This window comes from Micropterus salmoides, unplaced genomic scaffold, assembly GCF_014851395.1.
Source record: "Micropterus salmoides isolate LMB-PRFRI ecotype aquatic unplaced genomic scaffold, ASM1485139v1 Ms_hic_scaffold_21, whole genome shotgun sequence".
NCBI classification, from domain to species: Eukaryota; Metazoa; Chordata; class Actinopteri; order Centrarchiformes; family Centrarchidae; genus Micropterus; species Micropterus salmoides.
In genome coordinates this window covers 16,089,538-16,111,939 of record NW_024041262.1, presented here as the reverse complement: position 1 = coordinate 16,111,939, position 22,402 = coordinate 16,089,538, and the positions used below count along the sequence as shown (strand labels likewise).

The following is a 22,402-nucleotide window of genomic DNA, read 5'->3' as shown; positions in this document are numbered from 1 at the left end:
AACTCTGCCACAGCAATTTTCTCAAAAACGCTTTTATTTCAAAGCAAAACAAATGTCTGCATGAATGACCATGTAAATACACTTTTTATGACATAAAAATGTAAACCTATTGTTTTTTATTTTCTGAAATACAACATTTTCCATGCTCCTGTGAGAAAATATTAATCTTCTGCTTTTTTATCTGTACTTTGTTTTGATGACGGCATGTCAGAAGAAATGGGCACACTGGGGGAATCATGGATGTGTTTGGACCTTTTCCCTCTGTGAACCATTTCACCTCCATTCTCCCCTTCCTCCCGCTCCAGCCTGCCTCTTTTGACAAAATGGTTTATCCGTGACTCCAGGCTCTCACAGCATGGACGCTCCAGCAGGGGCCGGTAGTTTCTCTGCCGGCTGCCCTCTACTAACCAGCAGTGGTCAGAAGACACTCCACCTGTGGATGGAGAAATAAAACTAACAATTTATAGCCATTTAAAATGTTTATATGTATAATACATTACTCCTTTGCAAAATATTGAAAGGATACATAAGGATGTGAGCCTACAAGTACCACATAGCAAGAGTCTCCTCAAAATTGTTAAGTTTTGTCAGGTGGAAGTACCTCCAGTTACACAAAGCTAACAGAGCTTCATGATCATCAAGTCCAGTCAGAGCTCTGAGAACTGCCAAGCAGTTTGTGTGTGTTGAAACTGAAAGACATGTTACTGAAAGATTATTTAAACAGAATGGTTACAGTATATGTGGTCTGATGTGAATGTGTGTATATTGTCCTGAGCTGTCGTTAGATTCCCAGCCTGAATTATTACTTATCGCAGTCTGGCCCTGCAGAAGTCCATTAAAAAATCCCTGTTATTACAATCAGGTTTAATATGAAATTTAACAGGCTGAAGTTGAAAATGTTGAAGTTTGTCAGGGTCCGTTCATCTCACTGAACATCTCACCTATGGCTTCCAAACCCTGGATCATCCCATGGAGGACGTGGGTCTTGACTGCACTCTGGGTCCAGTGTTGTTGTAGTGCAGACAGCACATGGCTCACCTCTTCATTCTCCTGTTTCCAGCTCAACCCTTTGAAGTGGCAGTCGTACAGCACCAGCGGGTAGTCTACTGCCATGCTAGAGACAAGAAAGAAAATGTTCAAGTAAAGACTCATACAGTAGTTCAACTGTATTGTTGTTGCTATTATTGATTCAGTTTGCGCAGGAGATTTTTTATTTATTTATACACTGCTCAAAAAAAAAAGGCAACACTTAGACTAACATCTTGTCAGATTAAACTTCTGGGATATCAATCTGTCCAGTTAGGAAGCATAAGTGATCATGTTGAATGTCACCTTTTTTGGGTGCAAATGAAAGGGACAACAGGTTCACTGGAGAGGCAGCAGCAAGACAACGCCCCCAAAAAGGGAATGGTTTTACAGGTTGTGGCCACAGGTAATTGCTCTCTCCTTATCCTTACTGACTGTTCTCCAGTTTTGCATTTTGCTAGTGTCCTTGTCATTATTGGTAGCATGAGGCTGTACCTGTAGCCCATTCAGGTTGCACAGGTAGTTCAGCTCCTCCAGGATGGCGCATTTATATGTGCTGTCACAAGAAGGTTTGCTTTGTCTCCCAGCACAGTCTCAAAAACATGGAGGAGATACCAGGAGACAGGCTGTTACACAAAGAGAGCTGGATAGGGCCGTAGAAGGGCATCAACCCAGCAGCAGGCTACTGGTGTGCATGTTTCTGACCAAACTGTCAAACAGACTCCAGCACTGTGAAACTTTATTGGCATTTTCACCAGAATTGGCAGGTCCGCCATTGGCACCCCGTTCTCTTCACAGACGAGAGCAGGTTCACACTGAGCACATGTGACAGATGTGAAAGAGTCTGGAGATGCTGCGGCTGCCTGCAGCATCACCCAGCATAACCGGTTTGGCAGTGGCTCAGTGATGGTCTGGGGAGGCGTATCCTTGGGGGGTCGCACAGACCTTCATGTGCTAGCCAACGATACCCTGACTGCGGTTAGGTAGTGGGACGAAATCCTCAGAGCCATTGTCAGAACTTACACTGGTGCTACGGGCCCTGGGTTCCTTCTGGTGAAGGACAATGCTCAGCCTCATGTGGCCAGAGTGTGTAGGCAGTTTCTGGATGGCGAAAGGCTTTGATGCCACTGACAGGCTCTCACGTTCCCCAGACCTGAATCCAAATGAGAACCTCTGGAACATTATGTATTGTACATGTGATGACCTCCAGTGGGCTACTGGCGAGGCCCAGACATTGTCATGCCCAGAAATCAGCGATTATGGTTTCAATTGACCTTTGTTACGTCATTTTGTTCTCAACCAATTATACAATGAACATTAAAGACTTTGAACTTTGAGAGATCCGATTTGTGATTTAAGTGTTCCCTTAATGTTTTTGACCTGTGTACTTGTGCATGATTTGAAAACGTTAGATTTTAAACATTCCAACGTCAGATTTTTAAAAGCCCCTCCCCCCCTACACAACCTCTTCAACAGCAGTTGATTTACCTGTATTGGGGCTTCCTGGGGTTACTATGAACATCCAGGAGCTGATTAATTATCTCTGGGGCTTCCAGTTTCTGCCCTATCAGTAGAAGCAGTGCCATCATGCATCGCACCTGCAGCACAACACAACAGGATATACACTGCCGTAAGACACTGCAAATGTCACTAACCAAAGTAATCAAATTTTGAAAGAGTTTAGCTCCACAAGAGATTGTATCTAAATTGCAAAAATTAATACAATGGCTTTAAATTAACATAAGTTACTGCTGAGCAGAACTGTAAAAATTGTGGGGGAGTTAGTGTGTCTTGATACCTGGTGGTAAAGGAAGGCCAGTCCTTTAATCTCAAATATGAAGAGGTCATATTGGTCTGTGTGCTGAGGCTGCACAGGCTTCACTGATGCTGACAAGATGGTCCTCTCAAACTGTAGGACTCCGTTGCCCACATCCATTTTGCACAGGTTGCGAAAGTCATGAGTGCCCTCATATCTGTTAGATGTCAAAGAGGTCCTCAAATCAGAGCTGTGACTTCAAAGCAGGGGACATCAGCATTTACCACTTTGTGTTTTCACCCACCTTTTCGCAGCATCTGCCATCAACGCCACATCCAAGGATCCTCGGGGGAAGTAGTACCGGTATGTGCGGGACTGACAGTCAAAGCGTGCACTGAAGCCCTCTGCTACTGGTGCCCAGTCCAAGATCCTAATGTCCTGGGGCAAGACTCTGTTCAGCATCTTTACATATGGAAGCTCAGAGCCAGTAGCTTTATTCTTGGTACTAACATCAACATGTTCAGGGAGTATGACGCCCGGTCCTTCACAAAACTGAGTGGAGCGCAAATCAATGGTTATGACCTGCGTAGAAAAGACAAGTTTACTCAACAACTGCATGGACTCGTTTTGGAGCACCATCCTGCATTATAATATAGTTTCTCATTACTGATTTATATACTTAGAATCTCCCTATATAAACAATAAATTTGAGTCTCAGGGAACTCACTTGGGAAAAGGCACTGACTCCTTTATCAGTGCGACCACACCGGTGGTAGTTGGAGCTCTGTCGATCCTGAATCAGCCGTGTCTTTAGCAAAGCTTCAAAGAGTCTGGCCTCCACTGTGTTGTCTGTGTTCTCCTGGACTGCAAACCCCTGGTAGGCCCATCCCAGGTATGCCAGCCGCAGGGCCACATGGCGCCGGGGATGGGCCGAGAAGTCAAAAGGACGGTCCTTGCCTGCTCTCTTAGCCTTTTTACTGCTGCTGGTGTTACCATCAGGTCTGCAGTCTGTGTTTTCATTACAAGACGGACTGCCAGCTTCACTCCTCTCCTTCAGCTGGGACTTGAGCTTCTCCAGCTCTTCCTCCAGCTCCTTTATTTGCTGGATTAAAGCCACTGACATGATCCTTGATTAATAAGGAAGCAGAAAGACCATGTATAAAGGATAACTTTAATATTTCTACAAATTAGTACCTGACAACCAATAAAGACACACTTAGCTACATGATTTATTATTATGTTTTAATCTACAGAGCTAAACAAAGTTAAGCAGTATAATTTGTACTTTAGCTTAATTCAAAGGTGGATGTTTCTACAACATTCAGTCACACAGCTAGCTGGAGTCTGAACACAAACTGTATACCTGCTAATCGCTACACAGTCATATATCGTGTGATATGTTACGTAGCAGAGCGACATTAAGACTGCTGGTGGTCGTAAATAGTATCGCAATAAAACTGTTCCTTTACCTTTGTTTCAGTCTCAGTGTTGCTGTTTAACTTGTGTTTCTCAGTCAGCTTTCTTAGTTGCTAGCGCACACGTTGCTTTCTGTGCTGCGAGTTTGCCAGAGTCGGACCACTTTCGAGAGCGGACGCATTTCCTTTAGAGGGTTTCTGGGAAATGTAGTTTACTGCTTAAATTTCCTTAAAAGGTGAGAGTCAGATGTGTGTTTGGGAAACATTTGTTAATGGACATGTAATTTTTTCTGATGAGCCTATTTTTTTCTTGTTATGTTAGATCATTCAGTCCTGCACAGTCCTTCAGTCCTGATATCTAACAAGGAAAAAATATGTTTGGCTGAACTCCTAGAAATGCACAGCATGATAGTTTGGACACAAGCCAAAGAAACTAGACCAAACAGCAGCATGCAAGAGCACCATCCTTAGTAAACTGCCCAGTGTTGATATTCTGTCCCTTTTACTCCTTGATGTGTTTTTTTAAAAAGAATTGTAGGTTGGTGGACTTCATTTTACATATTGTCGTTGCCATTTATTATTTGGAGTTACTGTGAGTTTGCCAATCTGAGTTACTCAGATTAGATTCAATGATGGCAACAACCCTGCAGCCCTCAGCATTGACTGCAAACTAGAGACGCTCAGTCTGAACCGAAACTCCATCTCAGCTCCACAGGCCAGACCAAGACCTTCTGTCACAGTGGTCAACTTCCCTGCTTAATAAAAACTTTTAATCTGCCAAAGCTTCCAAGTGATGAAGAATTTTATCAGGTCCATGATGAACTGTACAAACTTATTCCAAATTAGCTTAAAAGAAAACCTTTTCACAAGTAGCTACTTAGATCACATGCAAAATCAGTTAAACATGCATATTGAACCACACAGCAAGGTTACCAGAATGTTCCACAAATTTATTGAAAATTTTCATAGTGTGCATCAGTGTTGGGCAAGTTACTCAGAAATTGTAATATATTACTACTTACTTATTACTCCTTAAAAAAGTAATATTATTACTTTACTTATTACTTGGTGATAAAAGTAACTAGTTACGTTACTAGTTACTATATTACTTTCCAGTGTTTCCCACAGAATAACGTTGGACAGGTTTGTGTTGAGGAGAGAGAGAGAGAGAAAGAGGGAGCGAGCCAGGAGGTGCTGCACGAATATATGCTCCTCAATACAGCTCCTTAATCAAAAATGATTTAAAGTACAAATTTGGAAAATCAATATGGCGGTCCACGTGGCGGTCCACGTTGATAATTATCCAAATTATAGGCTGATTATGAAACACTGCTTTCCCTACCACCCCCAAACAAAGTAGTCTCCCCCGACTTTTAACTAACATCATATCCATAACAGCAGCAAGGAGTAGCCCATGGTTTTCACAAAGCATATAGCCAAGGCCTAACGTTTCTTAACGCCACCGGATGAAATAAAAAATAAATCAAGTAAATCCCGACTTTTAAACAGCGGTTTTACTGCACAAGTAGCCTATTTATAAGAGCAGTATTCAGTTACGTTAACGTCACTCTCTCCCGACGAGTCCGAGCATCAGTGACAGCAGCTGCCGGAGTTTCTTTCTGTAAGTTTCACGTTGCTGCGCTGCTTCAGCAGATGCTTCAAATGTACAAATGTTCGCGGTTGAAAGCTTTTTGCTGGTCGCACAGAGATTACACTAGATGACAATGTTCTTTGTATCTTAGACTGTGACACAATAATGGCAGCAGCTACTTACCTGTGGAAAGAACGCCTCTCTCCCTCGTTCTCCATTTTTCATTTAGTGTTTGGCTCTTAGCGGACATGAACAACAAAGTCCGGTCCCGCTGAGCTGTCGCACAGTCGTGGATTTACGTCAAGGATGGTGCGTTCAGTAACGAGTATCGCAGCGTTACTTGCCTTAGTAACTAGTAATAGAAAAGTAATTAGTTACACTACTTAAAGTTACTGAGAAATGTAATATTATTGCCCAACACTGGTGTGCATGAAATTTTACAGTCAAATAGTCACATTAGCAAGCATTAAGGTAAAGATGATGAACTACGTATCTAATGTTTTATGTCACAATTATAAAATAATAGATCACAGTTTGGAAAGACTTAACTGGAAAAAGCAAATAAAATAGATCAAATTTGAGCAAAACAAAAATCTGTGATGTGGGAAGCTGGCTGCTCTTGGTCCAAGATGACGAATCAGCTGAGGGTTTCATAGCTTTTGTGTTTTATTTTCAAACACAAGCACACCCCAACTAACACCCCGAACACCTGTAACAGGTAAAAAGGTTAAATGTTACAAACAGCAAATTAACTTTACAATTTTCTCTGTGTAAATTCTAATTAATTCTGATTTTATTACCCTGGTCAAACAGTGTAAAAGATGCTTTATTATAATTCAAATGTCTACATTACCATTGCAACATCTTCTCATGCAGATTGTTGGCACTTGTTATTTTAGTTTTTTCTAAAGACACATTTATGGCATCCCAGATCACTCAGAGTTAAGATTTTCCTTTGATGCCAGTGACAATAGATGATTATAGCCTTTTGGTTCATTTACAGATCTCTTTTTGTGTTGATCAATGAGCAACTGAACTAAACTAATAAATGGTGGCGAGGGGGCTGACATACAACTAATGTCTTGGATATACATTTTAACTCCCTGAATCTATGAAGTTTTCTTATGCAAGACCAATATTTCAGATTATATTAAGTGGTGTAGTAAAATCAACCACGAACAGTTTACCTCTGTGACTCCAAGAGCAATGCAGACAGCACCGACCCACACCAGGTTTTTCAACAGAAAGAGCTTGATAGCCCAGATACAACCCTGAGGAGGAGCACACAGTTGTGAAATACTATCTCATTTGCTTACAGAAATTAGATTAGCCATGAACTTTGAGATTAGATTTCCCAGCAGACCTTTGTGTGTACTTTCGATGTGTCCTGTCCACAACCCTCAGTCTTCACCACGCAGCACGAATCTGGCACGGCCTTGTGATTTTCCCAGCCCACGCTCCTGGACCAGTCAGTGTAGCTGTCTGCACCACAGCAGCCGAACTGTAACATGGTTTATAATAAATAAAGATTGCCCTGAAGCACTGGCGCTGCCTGAGTGTTTGTGGATCTGTCTATCCAACCCATGAAATCAGAGGACAGGTTGACGCATGCCCATGCTTACAGTGAAACTGTTTTCACTGTACTAATCATTTCTCCACTTCATACTAGCGGTGATGAAATCCTCTGGTGAAGAAATCCCCTTGGATTGTCTAACTCAGACTGACTTTGATTAAACTTTATAATGTATTTGTATGCACAAATAAGACTTTTATATTGTAAGGGGAATATCTCTTTATGTCCAGTATGGACAGGAGGAACAACTACAGTGACCAAAAACTGTTTCAATGTACATACGGGTACCTGAATGTTGTTTTAAGACTTTAAGAAAAAATGTAAACCTATACTTTAATACCTATAAGTGTCTTTTGTGGAAATAAAAGTGAAATTATGTGTACAGTTGAAATTTCTGTGTACAACGAAGGCCAAATTTTTTTGCTTTGAAAATTTCAAGTTATATTCACAAATACTTTCAGGAGACATTGTTTCACATTTTTTTGCCAGGTCCCATTTGTGTCTGTGCTTACACAGTGCAAACTCATGAATATTATTTAGTCAAATTAAGACACACTAATTACTAACTAATACATATACAGTGTAGAGTGGGTTAAACAGGGGGCTCAATTGAGGCTTACAGCTTACAGTATTTTGGGCCATCCAATTGGTTAATTTGGCCATGTATACTATTATGTGCAACATTATCCAGTCGATGAAGCAAATACAAAAATCTCAGCATGTCACCTTTTCTTGAATTCTGTTGATGGAGTGTCTGTTCTCCAGGCTGTAGTCATAGATCACCCCTCGCGCTTTGGCATTAATAGCACTGTTCATCTGTAGGAGGGCAGTCTATGGAGATGTAAAGATTAAAATATTTTATGATTGAGAAGCAATGTTTTGACCTTGATCTCAAATACATCCCTTACAAGGCAGTATTTAAGTGTCTCACCCTGCTGCGGAATATGTAAAAGGCAGCCCCTGTGAGGATCTCCAAAATGATGATCACGATCAGGATACATATAAACTGGTTCACAAAGAAACAGAGTGAGCAGTATTATAGGTCACACATGTCCCTTTATCATCATACAACAATCTTTATACTACAGTCAGAATTGACCATCTCTTGCATCAGAATGATAATGAGAAAAACTGAGACTACATACAGCATCTTCATTTGATCTACTTCTATCTGTTTAACCACAAAGATCCAGTATCCTCCCAAAACTGTCCCACAGGCATGTTCTTAATTAAATCTATGAGGAAAGAATCTCAAATTCATTACTGAGCATTATGTTACTTACACAAGCCACCATAGAAGAATTATTAATAAATGCCCCAACATGGCCCAAGAGGGAGATCAGGGCTATGGTGACACCCACTGCAATGAGGACTATAGCGATTTTAGACAGGCTGCTCCCTGCAAAAGTGCCCATCTGTGAGTAGGTCGAGTATTGCAGTGCTCCGATACTGATGAGGGCAACCCCAGATGCCTGAAAAACACATTTCACAACTGGAAAATGAATGCAGTGCTTTATGTAGCAACGTTAAACCCAATGAACCCAGTCCTGCTGGTGATTTCATGCCAGTCTACCGCCAACCTGCTGCACTGTTAACTAAATTATTGTAAGGAAAAGCCCAAAAGCAAAGAAAGTGAACGTGTTTGATCTCTGTAATGGTGCAAAATGAGAATAAATGCTGAGTTTTAAACTTTTGTGTCTATCATAACATTTGACAGTTTTTTCCCCACTTTCAATTTATGAAATTTCCATGTATAAACCGGGCAGAAAATGTTTACTTTAAACCTTCTTGATTTAAAAAGCCTGGGTTGTACATTCTGTGCTGGAGGGGTTTTGCACATAGAAGAGCCCACTAGCATGCTGTGCCCCTGTGTGCTCACCCAGGACCCCCTGCTGGTACATCCGGCCGTGAGTCAGACTGATTCCCCCTGCTCAGCCCATCCACTCAGACCCCTGAGACTCTTTTAATATGAATGTGTTTGACACAGTTGGAAGAACAAATGAATTCTCTAATTCGCTTTCAAATGATGCTACAAATTACTTCCACTTGTCTGCGTCTTGTTTTGCATTTTCTTGCATACATTAACAATATCAGACATGTGAAGGATTACAGACACAATAGACTTCCTGTACCTTTTCAGCGCAGTTATTAGACAACCATACAACCATGCATTGCCATGTACAATTCACTCATAACAATCCAAACTAAAAACAGCAGAAGCAGTTTTGTAGAAACTCTAAAAATCATGAAGAGGAAGTATTTGTAGGCCTACTTCTACTGCTTATACTACTACAACTAATAATAAATATGACTTTTTTTAAATCCCACTTTATTTACTTTTTATTATTTAAATAATCACTATCGTCAATCATTGCATAACTCACATTACTTACCAAAAAGAGTGTGTTGAAGAAAATGAACCAGCATTTGATGCTGCAAAACTTGCACATTGTGAGGACTTCAATGCAGGCAATCCAAGTTTAGACTGTATTAAAAGCAGCAGACCTTACACGGTCTACAGTAAGCGTGAAGAGGTGCAGACTGAGCACATAAATGTAACACAGTAGAGTGCAGAGTGTGTCATGTGACATTATGGAAATAACACTGATAACACTGAAACTGATATATCACATGAAAACATAGCGTCCCTGTTAGATTATTTGAATAGTGGCATCATTGTGCAAGTGCAAAAAATTGTGATGGGTTGTATGTGTATATTTATGCTGCTGGAATATAATGTGAATTTTGATCCAATGGATTAACTTGTTACTTAAAATTACTATTATCTTTCTGACTTTCATTTTATATACACCAACATTTTTTTAACATTTATTACTGTATCTTATGAGCTATTTTGCCGCTTCTACATTTTACTTTACAATTAAATTGTTCAAATAGATGAGTAGTTATATAGCCAGTAAATCATCTTGCCTTGAAATATTCATTAAAAATACAGAAAAATTACAAGAGAATGTGAATCTTTGTTCTAGAAAGATGGAAGAAATGTATAAATGCATCTTCTTTCTGTCACAGCTTTACTTGGAGCCGTCAGACTACTGGAACTTGCTTCGGGGCTCCTTCCATCCAGCACATCCCCTGAGCTTCTCCACCAACATATGGAGCAGCTGCAGGAAACCTGACTTGACTCCATGGGCTGGAAAAGGACAGAGGCCTCGCTCTGGCTGCAGCACAGTAATCTTCGTCACAGTAGAGTGAAGGGGATGCTTGTGACACACCGCCAAAGTGTGCTCTTTCTCTCCATTCACGTCTTTTTCTGCCTCTGTCTCCTCAGTGCTTTTCTTCTCCCTTTTTCTGCTTTCTCAGAGCTCGAGCCAGAGTGCATCAGGCTGTGAAGGACCATGCTGCTCTCTAATTTCACATGACATAACATCAGATATTCTGTTCTTTACGCTGTCCTCATTAACCACTGAATCACAGCAGGTGCTTTGAATGTATATGAGGGGAAGATCATCACATAACAGACTCAGTTGTAGGCTGAAGTTTTACCCCCCAAAACTGCAATTATTAAAAGGACATACTGTTAGAGGTTGTTTGTCTGGTAAGAAACTAGTTGACATCGTCACTGGCTCTCTGTCCATGAAGCCTTATCTGCTTTGGTCTTATTTGCCTGCAAAGAAATTCAGGCTAAAGAGATAAAGAAGGACATATCTGGATTACTGCAGCTGAGCTCCCACTGTCTTAAAAAAGGAATCCATTTTGTTATTTTCAAGGTTTAATTGTGGACTTTAGTGGACTGCTCCTGTTTTGAACATCTTCTGTATGGCCAACAAATCTGGTTGACAGATTTGATCATTCCTGTAGTGTGAGGTGTACAACCACAGGAGGGCTCCGTTCCACTTTTTTAAAACTGCTTTCCACATTTGGGTTGCCTTCACTTAATCGAGTAATGAGTTTGTGGGAAGAGGATAACACAGAGCCTGCATATTTTTAAAGGACTTCATGGGAACTGAAAGTCAAATGATTATCATAATTGGAGTACTCCGTTTCGGGTCACAGAGAGAATGTTATCCTTCCCACTCTTTGCTTTTCCTGTTTTGAATTCTTTAAAACTTTGTATGATTTCAGTCTGATATGGATAGTTACTCAGAAAAGAAAAGCGGCTATTCTACTGGTGCTAAGATATAAGCTCGTTATACAATTATGACATGATATAGTAGAACTGTCCATATATGGTAAAAATACAGAATGCATTAAAGTTTACAGTATGGCATTTCCTGTGTTTTTTTTAACCATATATGGCTCTTTCTAAAGAATGCGCCAAAGCGTAGAGAACCAGTCAAGCTCACATTTTTCAAGGGTGATATCATGTGTTTTGATGCTCTTTTATTTATTTAGATAAAGACACGAATTTATGTAAAATCTGTATTTTAAGAACTATATTTTTCCTCTAGTTGAAAAATCAGTTTTGATGCACCAATATCTTGGATGTTATACCACATAAATGTGTGGGAAAAAAACAGTCAGTCTTTTTTTTATGTCTTGAACTGTTTTCACTGAGAAACCAACTCAAAATGTTTGTGCTTATATGTGTGTGTGTGTGTGTGTTTGCTAAACAACATTTGTGACTCCTCTTTATATTGGACAGCTTAAAAGTTTGTAGAGTGAGTCTCTATCAGTAAATAGTTAACCTTGTGTCTGGTCCATCAATCAACCTGCTTTTAGCGGCAGAGGACTTTTGTTGTTTGTAGTTCAAAGTAAATTATATGCCTCCCACCATATGGTCCTACTTATGCATAGCAGTGCATGGAACTGTTACATTCTTGCACGGACCACTGTTAAGTGAAATCTGTCCAATGTTTAGTAACTCAATCATGTGAGGGTAGCTTTTAGAAAAGATATTCTGCAAGTAATGTTACTTGTTGTAGTGTTGTAAGTGTGGTGAATCATTCCGTTGTTTGTCTTATCAGCCACAGATGCATTAGTTATCTAATGTTAATTTAATATTTCCTGCATAAACAGCCATGTATCATATATATATATATGTACAGTCCTTGTTGTGATTTCATATTTGCTGTGAGCCAGTGGCTGTGATTCAGTGGGTTGATTGAAGGCAGGTGTGTCTGGGAGGGCTGCCACATTGTGGATGCTGCATGCAACAGACACTGCTGGCAGTCTTTATTCTGTGTATTTGCAAGTATTGTATTGAATTATAAATGAATATGAGAATAATGCAATGACAGCCCAAACCATGAGGACGCAAGCAACCTGTGGCGCAGCAGGCCTTCGGCCTTCGACATGTCAAGTGACAGTGAGTCCTTGGACTGTTTCCACCCCCTTCCTGGCACTGACTGTTTTCAGTTTGTTTAAGCAGTTAGAAAGGGGTGAGGGCATGGTACACATTATGAGAGCAATATAGACCTTAAGTGAAACTGCTTTTCAGAGCAGGAACCAAAAAACGAAAACCTTAATGGCCTATCAGCTAGCTTAATATGGATAAGAGAAGTCTGTAGTTAACAACCATTCAACAAGAGGTAAATGAGAGCACATGTTGGAGACACACCCAACCAGCTATTCTTATTCTTATATCAATACAATTAAAGGTGTCTCATTTACAAATGGAGCTTACTGTTTGTGATCACATGGTCCCACTTCTCCACTTTAAAATCCAGTAAAACTGCTCTGAAAATCCAGTTTGAAAGAGTCCCCCTCAGTGATTGATGTCGTCTGCTGTACAGCAGAGTAAAGGCGCTCAGAAAGTTGTCCTACTGGCTCTTCTTGATTCCTGTGGTGACTCTCAGTGTGGCTCAACCTACAGTTTGATGGGTGGTTACAGGGGGATAAAACGGCTAAACAGGCCAACAGTGACAATCTGTAATTATGTTTCCGAGAAATCGCTTTTATGAAGAAAACCACCAGGTAAAATATGCTTTTTATACTTCTTTTGTGTGTGTTTCTTTGTATCACTATCCACCTTATCACTCTACTGTTCACTTCAGCTTGAATGTTTTATCCGTCCCACATGTTTTCCCACTCTATCTTACTATCTCTTTTGTGTTCTATCACATGTGTTCCTGTGTTCCCCCCTCTGTTCTCATCTCATAGGGACAGTGGGGGGCTGGACATGTGTGTTTTTGATTGGACCTCTGATAAAGCTGGCTGTTTCCTGTGTACTGTGGGGCTGAGAGTGGGTAGTGATTTCAGAGGCAGTCTGAAAGCAGAGGCTCCTCCTGTTAACATATGTGACGATGTGTGAACAGAGACGGGGTGGAAATTTAACACATCAGCTGTGTATATACTGACTACAACACCACAACCAAGAGAAGAAGGGGAAGCCTGACTGATGAGTGGGTATTTGAAACTCAGCTCTGTTGTTGTCTGGTTATCATTTCTACTGAAGGATGGACAAAGATCGTGAGAAGCCAAAGACCTATGTGTCTACTTGCCGGTTTATCCTCAAGCCTAAACCCAGACCTCTCTGTGTGGAGGGGCAGAGACAGGATGGACTGCATACCACTAACAGGACGTTAATGAGAAACAACAAACTGGGAGTCTCATCTGTAGAAGGTAAAGAATAGAAGAGGTGAAAAGTTGATTTACTTTTGTTTTAATGTGTCAGTTTTTATGTTGGACATTGGACATTACCACAGTTACACCACATTCCAAGCCTCAACCCACTGCAGCCCCTGCAGGCGCTTCATGCTTTGATGTGAACTTCTTTAACTTGAATGCATGAAGTCATCGCAAAAGCCTCTCATGGTAACCAGGAATACTGGAAACTAAGATTTCACATGTCTGTATGTATCCGGATTGTTGTGAAAGTGTTTTTGTAGTTCCTATGGTGGTGGTGTTGACAGAAATGTCCTCAGGCACTGAGAATATACAGGAGTGACATGCAACCTGCTTCCTCCTTTCACCTCCAAGCACACCCACTCTCCTGGACATTCCACCATCAAAAATACACATGTGTAAACATGCATGTGGTGGGAAAAACTTGTAAACACCATGTTGAACTTCCCACACTGTAACATACTGCAATAGATACAGCCAAAGGTAACTGATTAACTGAAATACTGAAACAGATGAATACCACACATCAGTGTGCAGTTAGTCCTTTGTGGGGTTTTTTACTCTGACATTTACAACTACCACACAGTGCATTTAAAGTCCATCTACAGTTTGATCAGTTACACCATGTCTAGGGTGGAAAGGTACCTAAAAATATGTTTGTTTTGCATAACACAACTCAGGAATCTTGTTTTGAATAAGGTGGCTCATCCTGATTGGTCAGTAGTACAGAAAACACTCTTGTACACAGTTGGCAAGCCATTTAACAATATCTCAAAACAAAACCCATTGTCTTCTCCTCTCTGCTAAGACTCCAGACTGACACCCGTCGTGGCGTTGGAAAAGCCCCGCTTTAAACAACCACTCAGGGACTGTACAGTCTGTGAAGGAAGCGATGCTACTTTTCAAGGTGTTATCACAGGAAGTCGGCCTCTGAGGGTTTCCTGGCAACACAATGGTAAATGACTGATTACCTTACCTTCAAAGTGTCTAACTGGGCTCCATTATAAGGAAATGATGCTAGAATATGTCAACCAGAGCTCTTGTGTAGGGGTTTCAATTATAATATCCAGTATTGAGAAGGTTTTGAATAATTATCAGCTATAGTAAACATGTGTGTTTGTATTTTGTTATTTTGTCATTTAGGTGAGAGGGTGCACTCATGTAATACTTCCTTCACCAATGGTGTTGCCAGTCTGGCTCTGACTCAATGTGTGCCTGGAGATGCTGGGACGTATACCTGCATAGCTGAGAACACTGCTGGGAAACAGTCAAGCAGTGCTGTGTTACATATCACAGGTAAAGCAGGGTTGAGATAGAAGCTCCTCACAAACATCAAGTACAATATGACCTCAAATTAACCATATTGAATTGAACGGTGTATTCAGTAAACCTGTTTCACTCTGTTTGCTATGGAACAGCAACAAAGAAAGTCCCCAGGACAAGCAACCGTGAGCGGCACAGTGAGGACACAATCAAGGATGGGTCACCTGGAATCACTCGATTGTCCTCAGCTTTTAAAGGGAAAAGCCACAACAAAGAAGACGACAACAAAGGTAGATTACAAACTTTTTTATTAAGCTACCTCAAAAATCTTTGTATTATTACATACAAATAAAATCCTCCCGTCTTTCTTCTTGAATACTTAAAAATGTTTCCTCTGTAGAAATAATGCAGTTTAATAGTAAATATGCCAATTATAAAGGGCAGAGAGGTAGCAACAAACATACATACTGACAAGTTGTGAAGTACATTTTGTTTTGTAGTTAATAAAATATAATGATTTTGTTTTTTTAAACTTCACTCAGTTTTTCATTAGGTCTATTGCCTTGAAAAAATGGTGTCTGGAAACTACAGCTGCATCTCAATAAATTAGAATTTCATGAAAAAGTAAATTCCCCCCCATATATTAATTCAAAAATTTAAACTTTAGATTCATTACACATACAGTCAAATATATCAAGCCTTTTGTTTTAATCTTGAAAATCCAGTATCTTAAAATATTATACAATTTAAATAAAGAATTTATAATACAGAAATGTTGACACTGAGAAGAGCTCTAATCAGCTAATTAACTCAAAACACCTGCAGAGGTTACTTTTATAACATGCCTATGGTAGCGCACTCACACCTCTAAGTCCATCTATTTCTTCAGTCTTCACAGATATCAGAGAAATCAACCTTCAAACAAAAGTCTCCCCTAGCAAAGGTGAGTGGAGGGCAAGCAACATGTGAGCTAGTGAAGTAAAAGCTAAATTTGATTGCAGTTCAGTCATGGTAAACTCTGCTTCTCTTCAGGACCTCCTGTGGAGTTTTTAGACCCACCAGAGAAGGTGGAGGTTCGAGTAGGAGAACAGGCCCGGCTACACTGTGAGTTCAAGAGCAGCTGTGTTCCTGTGGTCTGCTGCTGGATTTACAACAAAGACAAGGTAACAGTGGTTGTTAGTATTACTTTATCCATTACTGTATATTGTCACTTTGAAATTCTGTGCCAGTTAAAGTCTTGGTATGTACTACCACCTTGGTTGCTCTACAGGTGGTGGTAAGTGGGCCGAGGATGTCCGTCCGGAGCAGTGAGACACAAAGCAGCGTGGAGCTCTCTCGGGCCTGTCCTGATGACAGAGGCTCCTACACTGTCATAGTACGAAACAGAAAAGGCTCTGGCAAGCACACAGTCACCCTCACTGTCGTAGGTGAGACTCATTTTCAGCACTTCTTGTTGCAGAGATTTATATAACAAAAAATCATGAACAGAAAATGTAGCAAAGAGGGAAAAGGCGGCAGCTTAGGATGGTAGTAGGCTATTAACAGATTGAAACCCATGCAGTAGCCTATGTATGGAAATTGGTACAGGAAAGCATCATCAGCAACTCAAGTCGCCTTGTATCTAGGTATATGAATAAAACTATTTGTTCTTGAATTTTTCCTCAGACCGACCCCAGCCTCCGGCATCCCAACCTGTCGTTTCCCAGCTGTCCACGCAGTCCGTCGTCCTGTCCTGGACGGGTCCCAGCTATGACGGAGGCATAGCTGTGTTGGGCTACATCGTGGAGGTCAGACAAGAGGGACTGGACAAGCCTGGGAGCTGGACTGAATTAACAAGCCATTGTAAAAACACATCATTCCACGTCCTCTCAGGCCTGGAGCCTCTGGGGCAGTACCGCTTCCGTGTGAGAGCCTACAACTCTGCAGGGGTCAGCGAGCCAAGCCAGGAGTCGCAGTCTGTTAAGATGGCGACTGCAAGTAAGCGACGTGTTGGTTTTTAAAAATGTTTTAAAAGAGGATGTGCGCTTTTATTTTTCTGCTGTCTGTCAGGAGTAATGTGCTTGTTTTTCCACTTCTGTTCATATTTTGAAGAAGAAAAGAAAGAAGAGCCTGCGTCATATGTCACAGTGACCATTGACACCAAACACAAGGTCAAAGACCACTACAATGTGCATGAGAAGCTGGGAGTGTAAGTTTGGATTCTTTGTATTTAAAACAAAGTTTAAACTCACCATGAGCCAGACCTTTAGATCAGTTCAGATTATTCTCATGTATATTGTCCAAAGTGAATGAGTCATCTTCCCAGGGGGAAGTTTGGCCAGGTGTTCCGGATGTCCCACAAGGAAACTGGTGAGGTGTGTGCGGGGAAGTTCTACCGAGCCCGAACTTCCAAGGACAGGCAGGCAGCTCGCAAAGAAATTGAACTGATGAACTGTCTTCACCACCCAAAACTGGTCCAGTGTCTGGCTGCCTATGACACACGCTTAGAGATGGTCATGGTCCTGGAGTAGTAAGTAATTGTGGAGTGGAAAAGTGACTTTGATCTGGTAAAATCATTCTATGTTACTGTTGATTGAAATTTTGTACTGTAAATCAGGACAAAGCCACGAGCAATCAAACTACTGTTCGCCAAGCAGGTAGTTTAACATCATTATTAATGTTGCTAGGTGACACTAGCAGCTGTAATACTGTGGTTTGGTGGAAACTAGGTGATTACATTTGTTGTTTAAGAGTAATTCAAGGTCATTTGTAGGAGATTTAGTGTGAATATTATAAAAAGACAAACAATATCTTAATTGAAACCATACAATACCAGCAAACCATACAGGAGGACATGCAGTAATTTATATTAAAGTATAATTTGTGTCAGCTATCATCTGTAGATTTTAGATTCCAGTTCCAATATAACTATATAATTTCTGGATTATGTTTACACCTACATTTTATAACAAGCGGTGGCAGATAAGGTGACAAAATGATGGCAATGAGATCAAACAATTTCCACTGATAAAACGCCATATGTACACGTTTTTATAAATGCTGCTTAACACTGGAGTACCACATCGGGTTGTTTATGAAGCACATTCCCGAATAGTGTTGTCTGCCCAGTATTGCAGGTGGGGAGCTCTTTCAACGCATCGTGGATGACAACTTTGAGCACACGGAGCCCACCAGTGCCCGCTACATGCAGCAAATTCTGGAGGGCATGAAGTACGTTCACAAGCAGAACATCATCCACTTGGACCTCAAACCAGAGAACATCGTCTGTGTGGATACAACTGGGACACGGATTAAGATCATTGACTTTGGCTTGGCTAGTAAAGTGGGTGAGTTTGTGGAAATGGTCTCATAATGATCCCTCTGGGACCTATTTTTATAACTTTTGCAGTCGTTCACCAGGGACAATGACTAAATCTCCGTGTGTTTTGAATGAATGACATATCCTGTGTGTATTCTATTGCAAATTACAAAACAGGGAAATCCAAGTGTCCTTATAAGGAAGTCAATGCTGTGCTGCACTTGTTGCTACCAGCTTTGTGCAGCCTTGTGCACCCAGCACAGAGAATGAAACGCTTCCTGTTATACCTGTTCCTGTTTGCACATAATTGCATTAAAAAGATTTTCTGGGTTCATGAAACTTTGCATCAAGTTTTACTGATACAAATATATTTCAGTATTGCCATCCTCAAAATATGGGTTTATAACATTCAGGGTGACATTTTGAATTTCTGCGGGTTTCTTACCCTTCTTCAGAGGAGGGTAAACCTCTGATGGTGATGCATGGTACACCGGAATTCGTGGCACCTGAGGTGATCAACTATGAGCCTGTAGGCCTGGAGACGGACATGTGGAGCATTGGCGTCATCTGCTTCATCTTGTAAGTCGAATGAGAGCTAAAAGCAAAAATGGAACTGGGGATACTTTGTGGTAGTGAAAATAGTGATTCTAGATGGCATTTCAGATAGTTCATAAGGTATGAGACAAACTTTTAATACCCTGTTCCTTTGGCAAAGTCATTTGAAAATAGCTAAGAGTAAAAGGAATACATTGCCAACTTGATTATATCACTAGTGAAAGTTTAATAATTCTACAAATGTAGATTTGGCGCCATCTCCCGGGAATATTGTGTTACTACAGTCTATCGTATAGTGTGCATAGTTTCAACAAAGCTCAGCAGTAGACTAAGGGAATAATAAACTCGACAATTAATTTACCCTGAGGTCAAACACTAAAGGATGAGGATTTGCTGTCTGCGCATAAACATGACAGTTATGTAAGCTTACATTAATCTGTTTTTCTTACAGTTACATTGTTTTGTGTCCTAGGCTGAGCGGAGAATCTCCCTTCCAGGGGAACAGCGATGCTGAGACTTTGGCTCTTGTGACTGCTGCCAGATATGAGTTTGACGAGGAGAGTTTCGAGGACATTTCTGATCAAGCTAAAGACTTTATCAGCTCCCTGCTGAAGAAAAAACAGAGGTTGGTCTGTTTTCTTTTATTCTCCTTTTTATTTATGAATATGGCCTTGAGCAAATTCTCGCCATTGTTACCTATTCTCTCCAGCTGATGTCACATTATGAGCAACATACATGACATTTCCAACCTTTTGCAATGTTCCAAACCATTAACCAAGCTCTGAATATGAATTGGAGAGAATCAGGGTGTACTTTCTGTAGCCGATAATCCACAGCTGGGTCACAGTGAGCTCAGGAGACTGCTGGCAGCATTTGACAGCCTTTGCTTCTCCCTCTCTATCCATTTGCACTCTAGATGCAGGCTGTCATGTGCTGAGGCCCTTGCCCACCCCTGGATGGTCTCCTTTACCCCTCTGAACCGCAGGCCCACGAAGTCCCTCAATAAGGAGAAGATGAGACGCTTTTTGGCCAAGCGCAAGTGGAAGGTAACAAAACGGAAAAATTACTACCTGGCTGTTTGGCTAGCCTTAGACAGATTTCTGATCCGTGCTTCCCTATAATGGTCTTTCAATCAATTTCCTATATAAACCTAAAGTTTGGTTGTGAGTTTAGTTTGTCATCCAGTGTAATTTGTCCTTTAAACTCCCAGAAAACTGGCAAGGCTGTTTTGGCCCTACAGCGGATGGCTAACCTCTCTCACAGGCCAGACTCTCCTGGCTGCTCCTCTGAGGGTAAGACGGATTAAAAGACACACACACACACACACACACACACGCCCTCCTATGTCTTAGAGCTACATATGGCAGATGACTCGGTTTACGATTGTCACTTCAAGTTTACCCTTTTGTGATCAGTAAAGCCTTCTGTTTTATTCGTCATCATCCTCCCTCTCATCCAGAGCCAGGCTGGAGCCGAAAGGCGGAGGAGGCCATACAGTCGCTGGATAAGCAGCTTCAGATTGAACCCCGCTTCCAGCAGGCCTTGAAGGACACCACTCTCCCCAAAGGAGCAACTGCTCAGCTAACATGCCTTGTCAATGGTAGAGTGACAAAACTATACTGCACTTCATTAAATGATGCCCCTCCACATTTTACAAGAGACTACTTTGTGAAATGATCTTATTGCATTAGAATGAGACCTAAAATGGCTAAACGTAAAGCTGCCATGAGTAACTTGTAAAAATTAACCATGGATCAAATTACTATGTGTATTTTAAAGGGATTGCTCGTGAGGACTTACCCACTGACTACTATTCACATGTTAAATCTCCTTTTGTTTAATCTCTATGAAAGCGAAGTGTGGAAACCACACATTTTGAAGTGTTATGTGCCGAACAATTTCACTGGGGTGAGCAAAAATTTCCTGGAGTCTCAGTTAGTCCCCTAGTAACCTCACAGTTGCGACAGGACTCCATGGAAGTCCTTGGTTACAGTTGGAACAGAGAATGTATATAAGAAGTGGACTTAGTTATTGTGACATCACCCGTTGGCTTGTGTACTGCCGTTTTGAAGCGTCGAGTTTGGCCGATAGGGCGCCAGCATATTGAGTTTTTGCAACCAGCGGCACCTGCGTGACCATATTTGTACGAGACAGTGGAGCTAAGGGTCATTTTACCATTATTTCTAATGGAACTGGGCTTGTTTTTGCAACCAGAAGAGTCGCCCCCTGCTGGCTGTCCGATAGAATGCCGGTTTAAGGGACGTCCGCGTTGGCTTTGGTTATCCTGCTTGAGTTGGACCAAGCCAGGCTACCTGTTATTCAAGTTTCTAGTCTTTGCCCTAGGCTTAGCTAAGCTAGCTGGCTAAAGGTACATAATTACTGTATTAGTATACTTACTCTTAGTCTTCTCCTAACTATTAAGAAAGTGAATTCCCCCAAATTCTGACATTTAGAAGGGATTTAAAACATCTTAGCTGCCAACAGATTTAGGCTAGCTTGAATGGAAAAGTAAGAGTCATTTGTCCTTTTTATTATAGAATAATATTGAACACTTCGTGTATCAAGACCAGCTTTCTTTAATGCAAACAATTCAATAGGATTGAATTTCCGGTGTTATAACATTCTTGATTCTGCAACAATGTCGTCTTGTATCAATCCCAGGTTACCCGCAGCCGGAGGTGAAGTGGCTTCAGAATGAGAAGCCGCTGTCTCCATCGTCCAGAGTGACCATGGAGCAACATGAAGACGGGCTGTGTTCTCTAGTTGTAACGGATTTGAAGCCTTCTGACTCCGGGGTCTATGTTTGCAAGGCAGGCAACAAGCTGGGGGAAGCAATGTGCTCTGCCAAACTGAAGGTGCAGATGTGACAGTCCGGGGGGGGGGGATCCAGCAACAACAACTTTTCTGAGACTCTTCAAAAGAAGACTGATTTTATTATTGTTTTGATAAAGCCTGGACTTTGGCACAACATGTCAGCACATGCCCAGACAGTTCACTGCCACAGAAAAGGTTGCTTCCATGTAATTTCAAGGAAAACGGGATGTTTTGTGGTCTTCTACCACGAAAGGGAGAATATGGTTTGGATACACATTCCCACAGCCCTTGTTTCACAGGTCACCAATTACTAGCACTAGACTGTTTTTCTTTAAATGTGTGGTCAGCATGTTCAGCTACCAATTCACAAGGCTTTGTTGTACTGAAAGAAGGTGGTGAGGTCAGAATCGTTCACATGACAGGGTCACCTGAAAGTTGTACATTTTGCACATTTTAACATGTTTTAAATGTAAATGTTTTAAAGGATTTAAAATTAAAGGCTTTAAACAAATCGTCTGAAATGAATGTTTAAAAAATTAAAAGGCATACTAAGCATAAAAAAAAAAAAAAAAATTGTCCATGC

The 22,402-nt window shown here is 41.1% G+C and overlaps 3 protein-coding genes across 7 annotated transcripts; 1 reads left to right on the top strand and 2 right to left on the bottom strand.

Annotated features, from left to right (window-relative positions):
* Positions 1–16: 16 nt before the first annotated feature.
* Positions 17–6,033, bottom strand: pus3 (pseudouridylate synthase 3). Of its 3 annotated transcripts, XM_038735715.1 has the most exons (8): positions 5,972–6,033; positions 3,510–3,909; positions 3,087–3,364; positions 2,825–2,999; positions 2,515–2,624; positions 942–1,114; positions 602–689; positions 268–433 (listed from the first exon to the last, which is right to left on the bottom strand). In XM_038735715.1, exons 1-8 carry the CDS (start codon positions 6,004–6,006, stop codon positions 418–420), a joined length of 1,275 nt encoding a protein of 424 aa, XP_038591643.1. In that variant the 5' UTR covers positions 6,007–6,033; the 3' UTR covers positions 268–417. The 3 variants fall into 3 exon arrangements, with proteins under 3 accessions (XP_038591641.1, XP_038591642.1, XP_038591643.1); XM_038735713.1 differs by lacking the exon at positions 602–689 and having other exon boundaries at positions 17–433; XM_038735714.1 differs by lacking the exons at positions 602–689; positions 5,972–6,033 and adding an exon at positions 4,252–4,412 and having other exon boundaries at positions 162–433.
* Positions 6,034–6,087: 54 nt separating this feature from the next.
* LOC119915528 (CD63 antigen-like) lies at positions 6,088–13,086 on the bottom strand. 2 transcript variants are annotated; one of them, XM_038735086.1, is made up of 7 exons: positions 12,949–13,086; positions 8,645–8,833; positions 8,293–8,367; positions 8,088–8,192; positions 7,152–7,289; positions 6,976–7,059; positions 6,088–6,497 (listed from the first exon to the last, which is right to left on the bottom strand). In XM_038735086.1, exons 2-7 carry the CDS (start codon positions 8,774–8,776, stop codon positions 6,426–6,428), a joined length of 606 nt encoding a protein of 201 aa, XP_038591014.1. In that variant the 5' UTR covers positions 8,777–8,833; positions 12,949–13,086; the 3' UTR covers positions 6,088–6,425. The 2 variants fall into 2 exon arrangements, with proteins under 2 accessions (XP_038591014.1, XP_038591013.1); XM_038735085.1 differs by having other exon boundaries at positions 9,755–13,023.
* Positions 13,087–13,158: 72 nt separating this feature from the next.
* On the top strand, positions 13,159–22,331 carry LOC119915526 (myosin light chain kinase, smooth muscle-like). Of its 2 annotated transcripts, none has more exons than XM_038735083.1 (18): positions 13,159–13,238; positions 13,720–13,886; positions 14,698–14,844; positions 15,033–15,185; positions 15,308–15,442; positions 16,042–16,095; positions 16,185–16,315; positions 16,423–16,579; positions 16,818–17,129; positions 17,247–17,340; positions 17,458–17,661; positions 18,261–18,478; positions 18,906–19,029; positions 19,478–19,630; positions 19,922–20,051; positions 20,216–20,297; positions 20,465–20,605; positions 21,667–22,331. In XM_038735083.1, the coding sequence occupies exons 1-18, from the start codon at positions 13,222–13,224 to the stop codon at positions 21,870–21,872; spliced, it is 2,625 nt and encodes an 874-aa protein (XP_038591011.1). In that variant the 5' UTR covers positions 13,159–13,221; the 3' UTR covers positions 21,873–22,331. The 2 variants fall into 2 exon arrangements, with proteins under 2 accessions (XP_038591011.1, XP_038591010.1); XM_038735082.1 differs by having other exon boundaries at positions 13,161–13,238; positions 17,244–17,340.
* Positions 22,332–22,402: the final 71 nt, after the last annotated feature.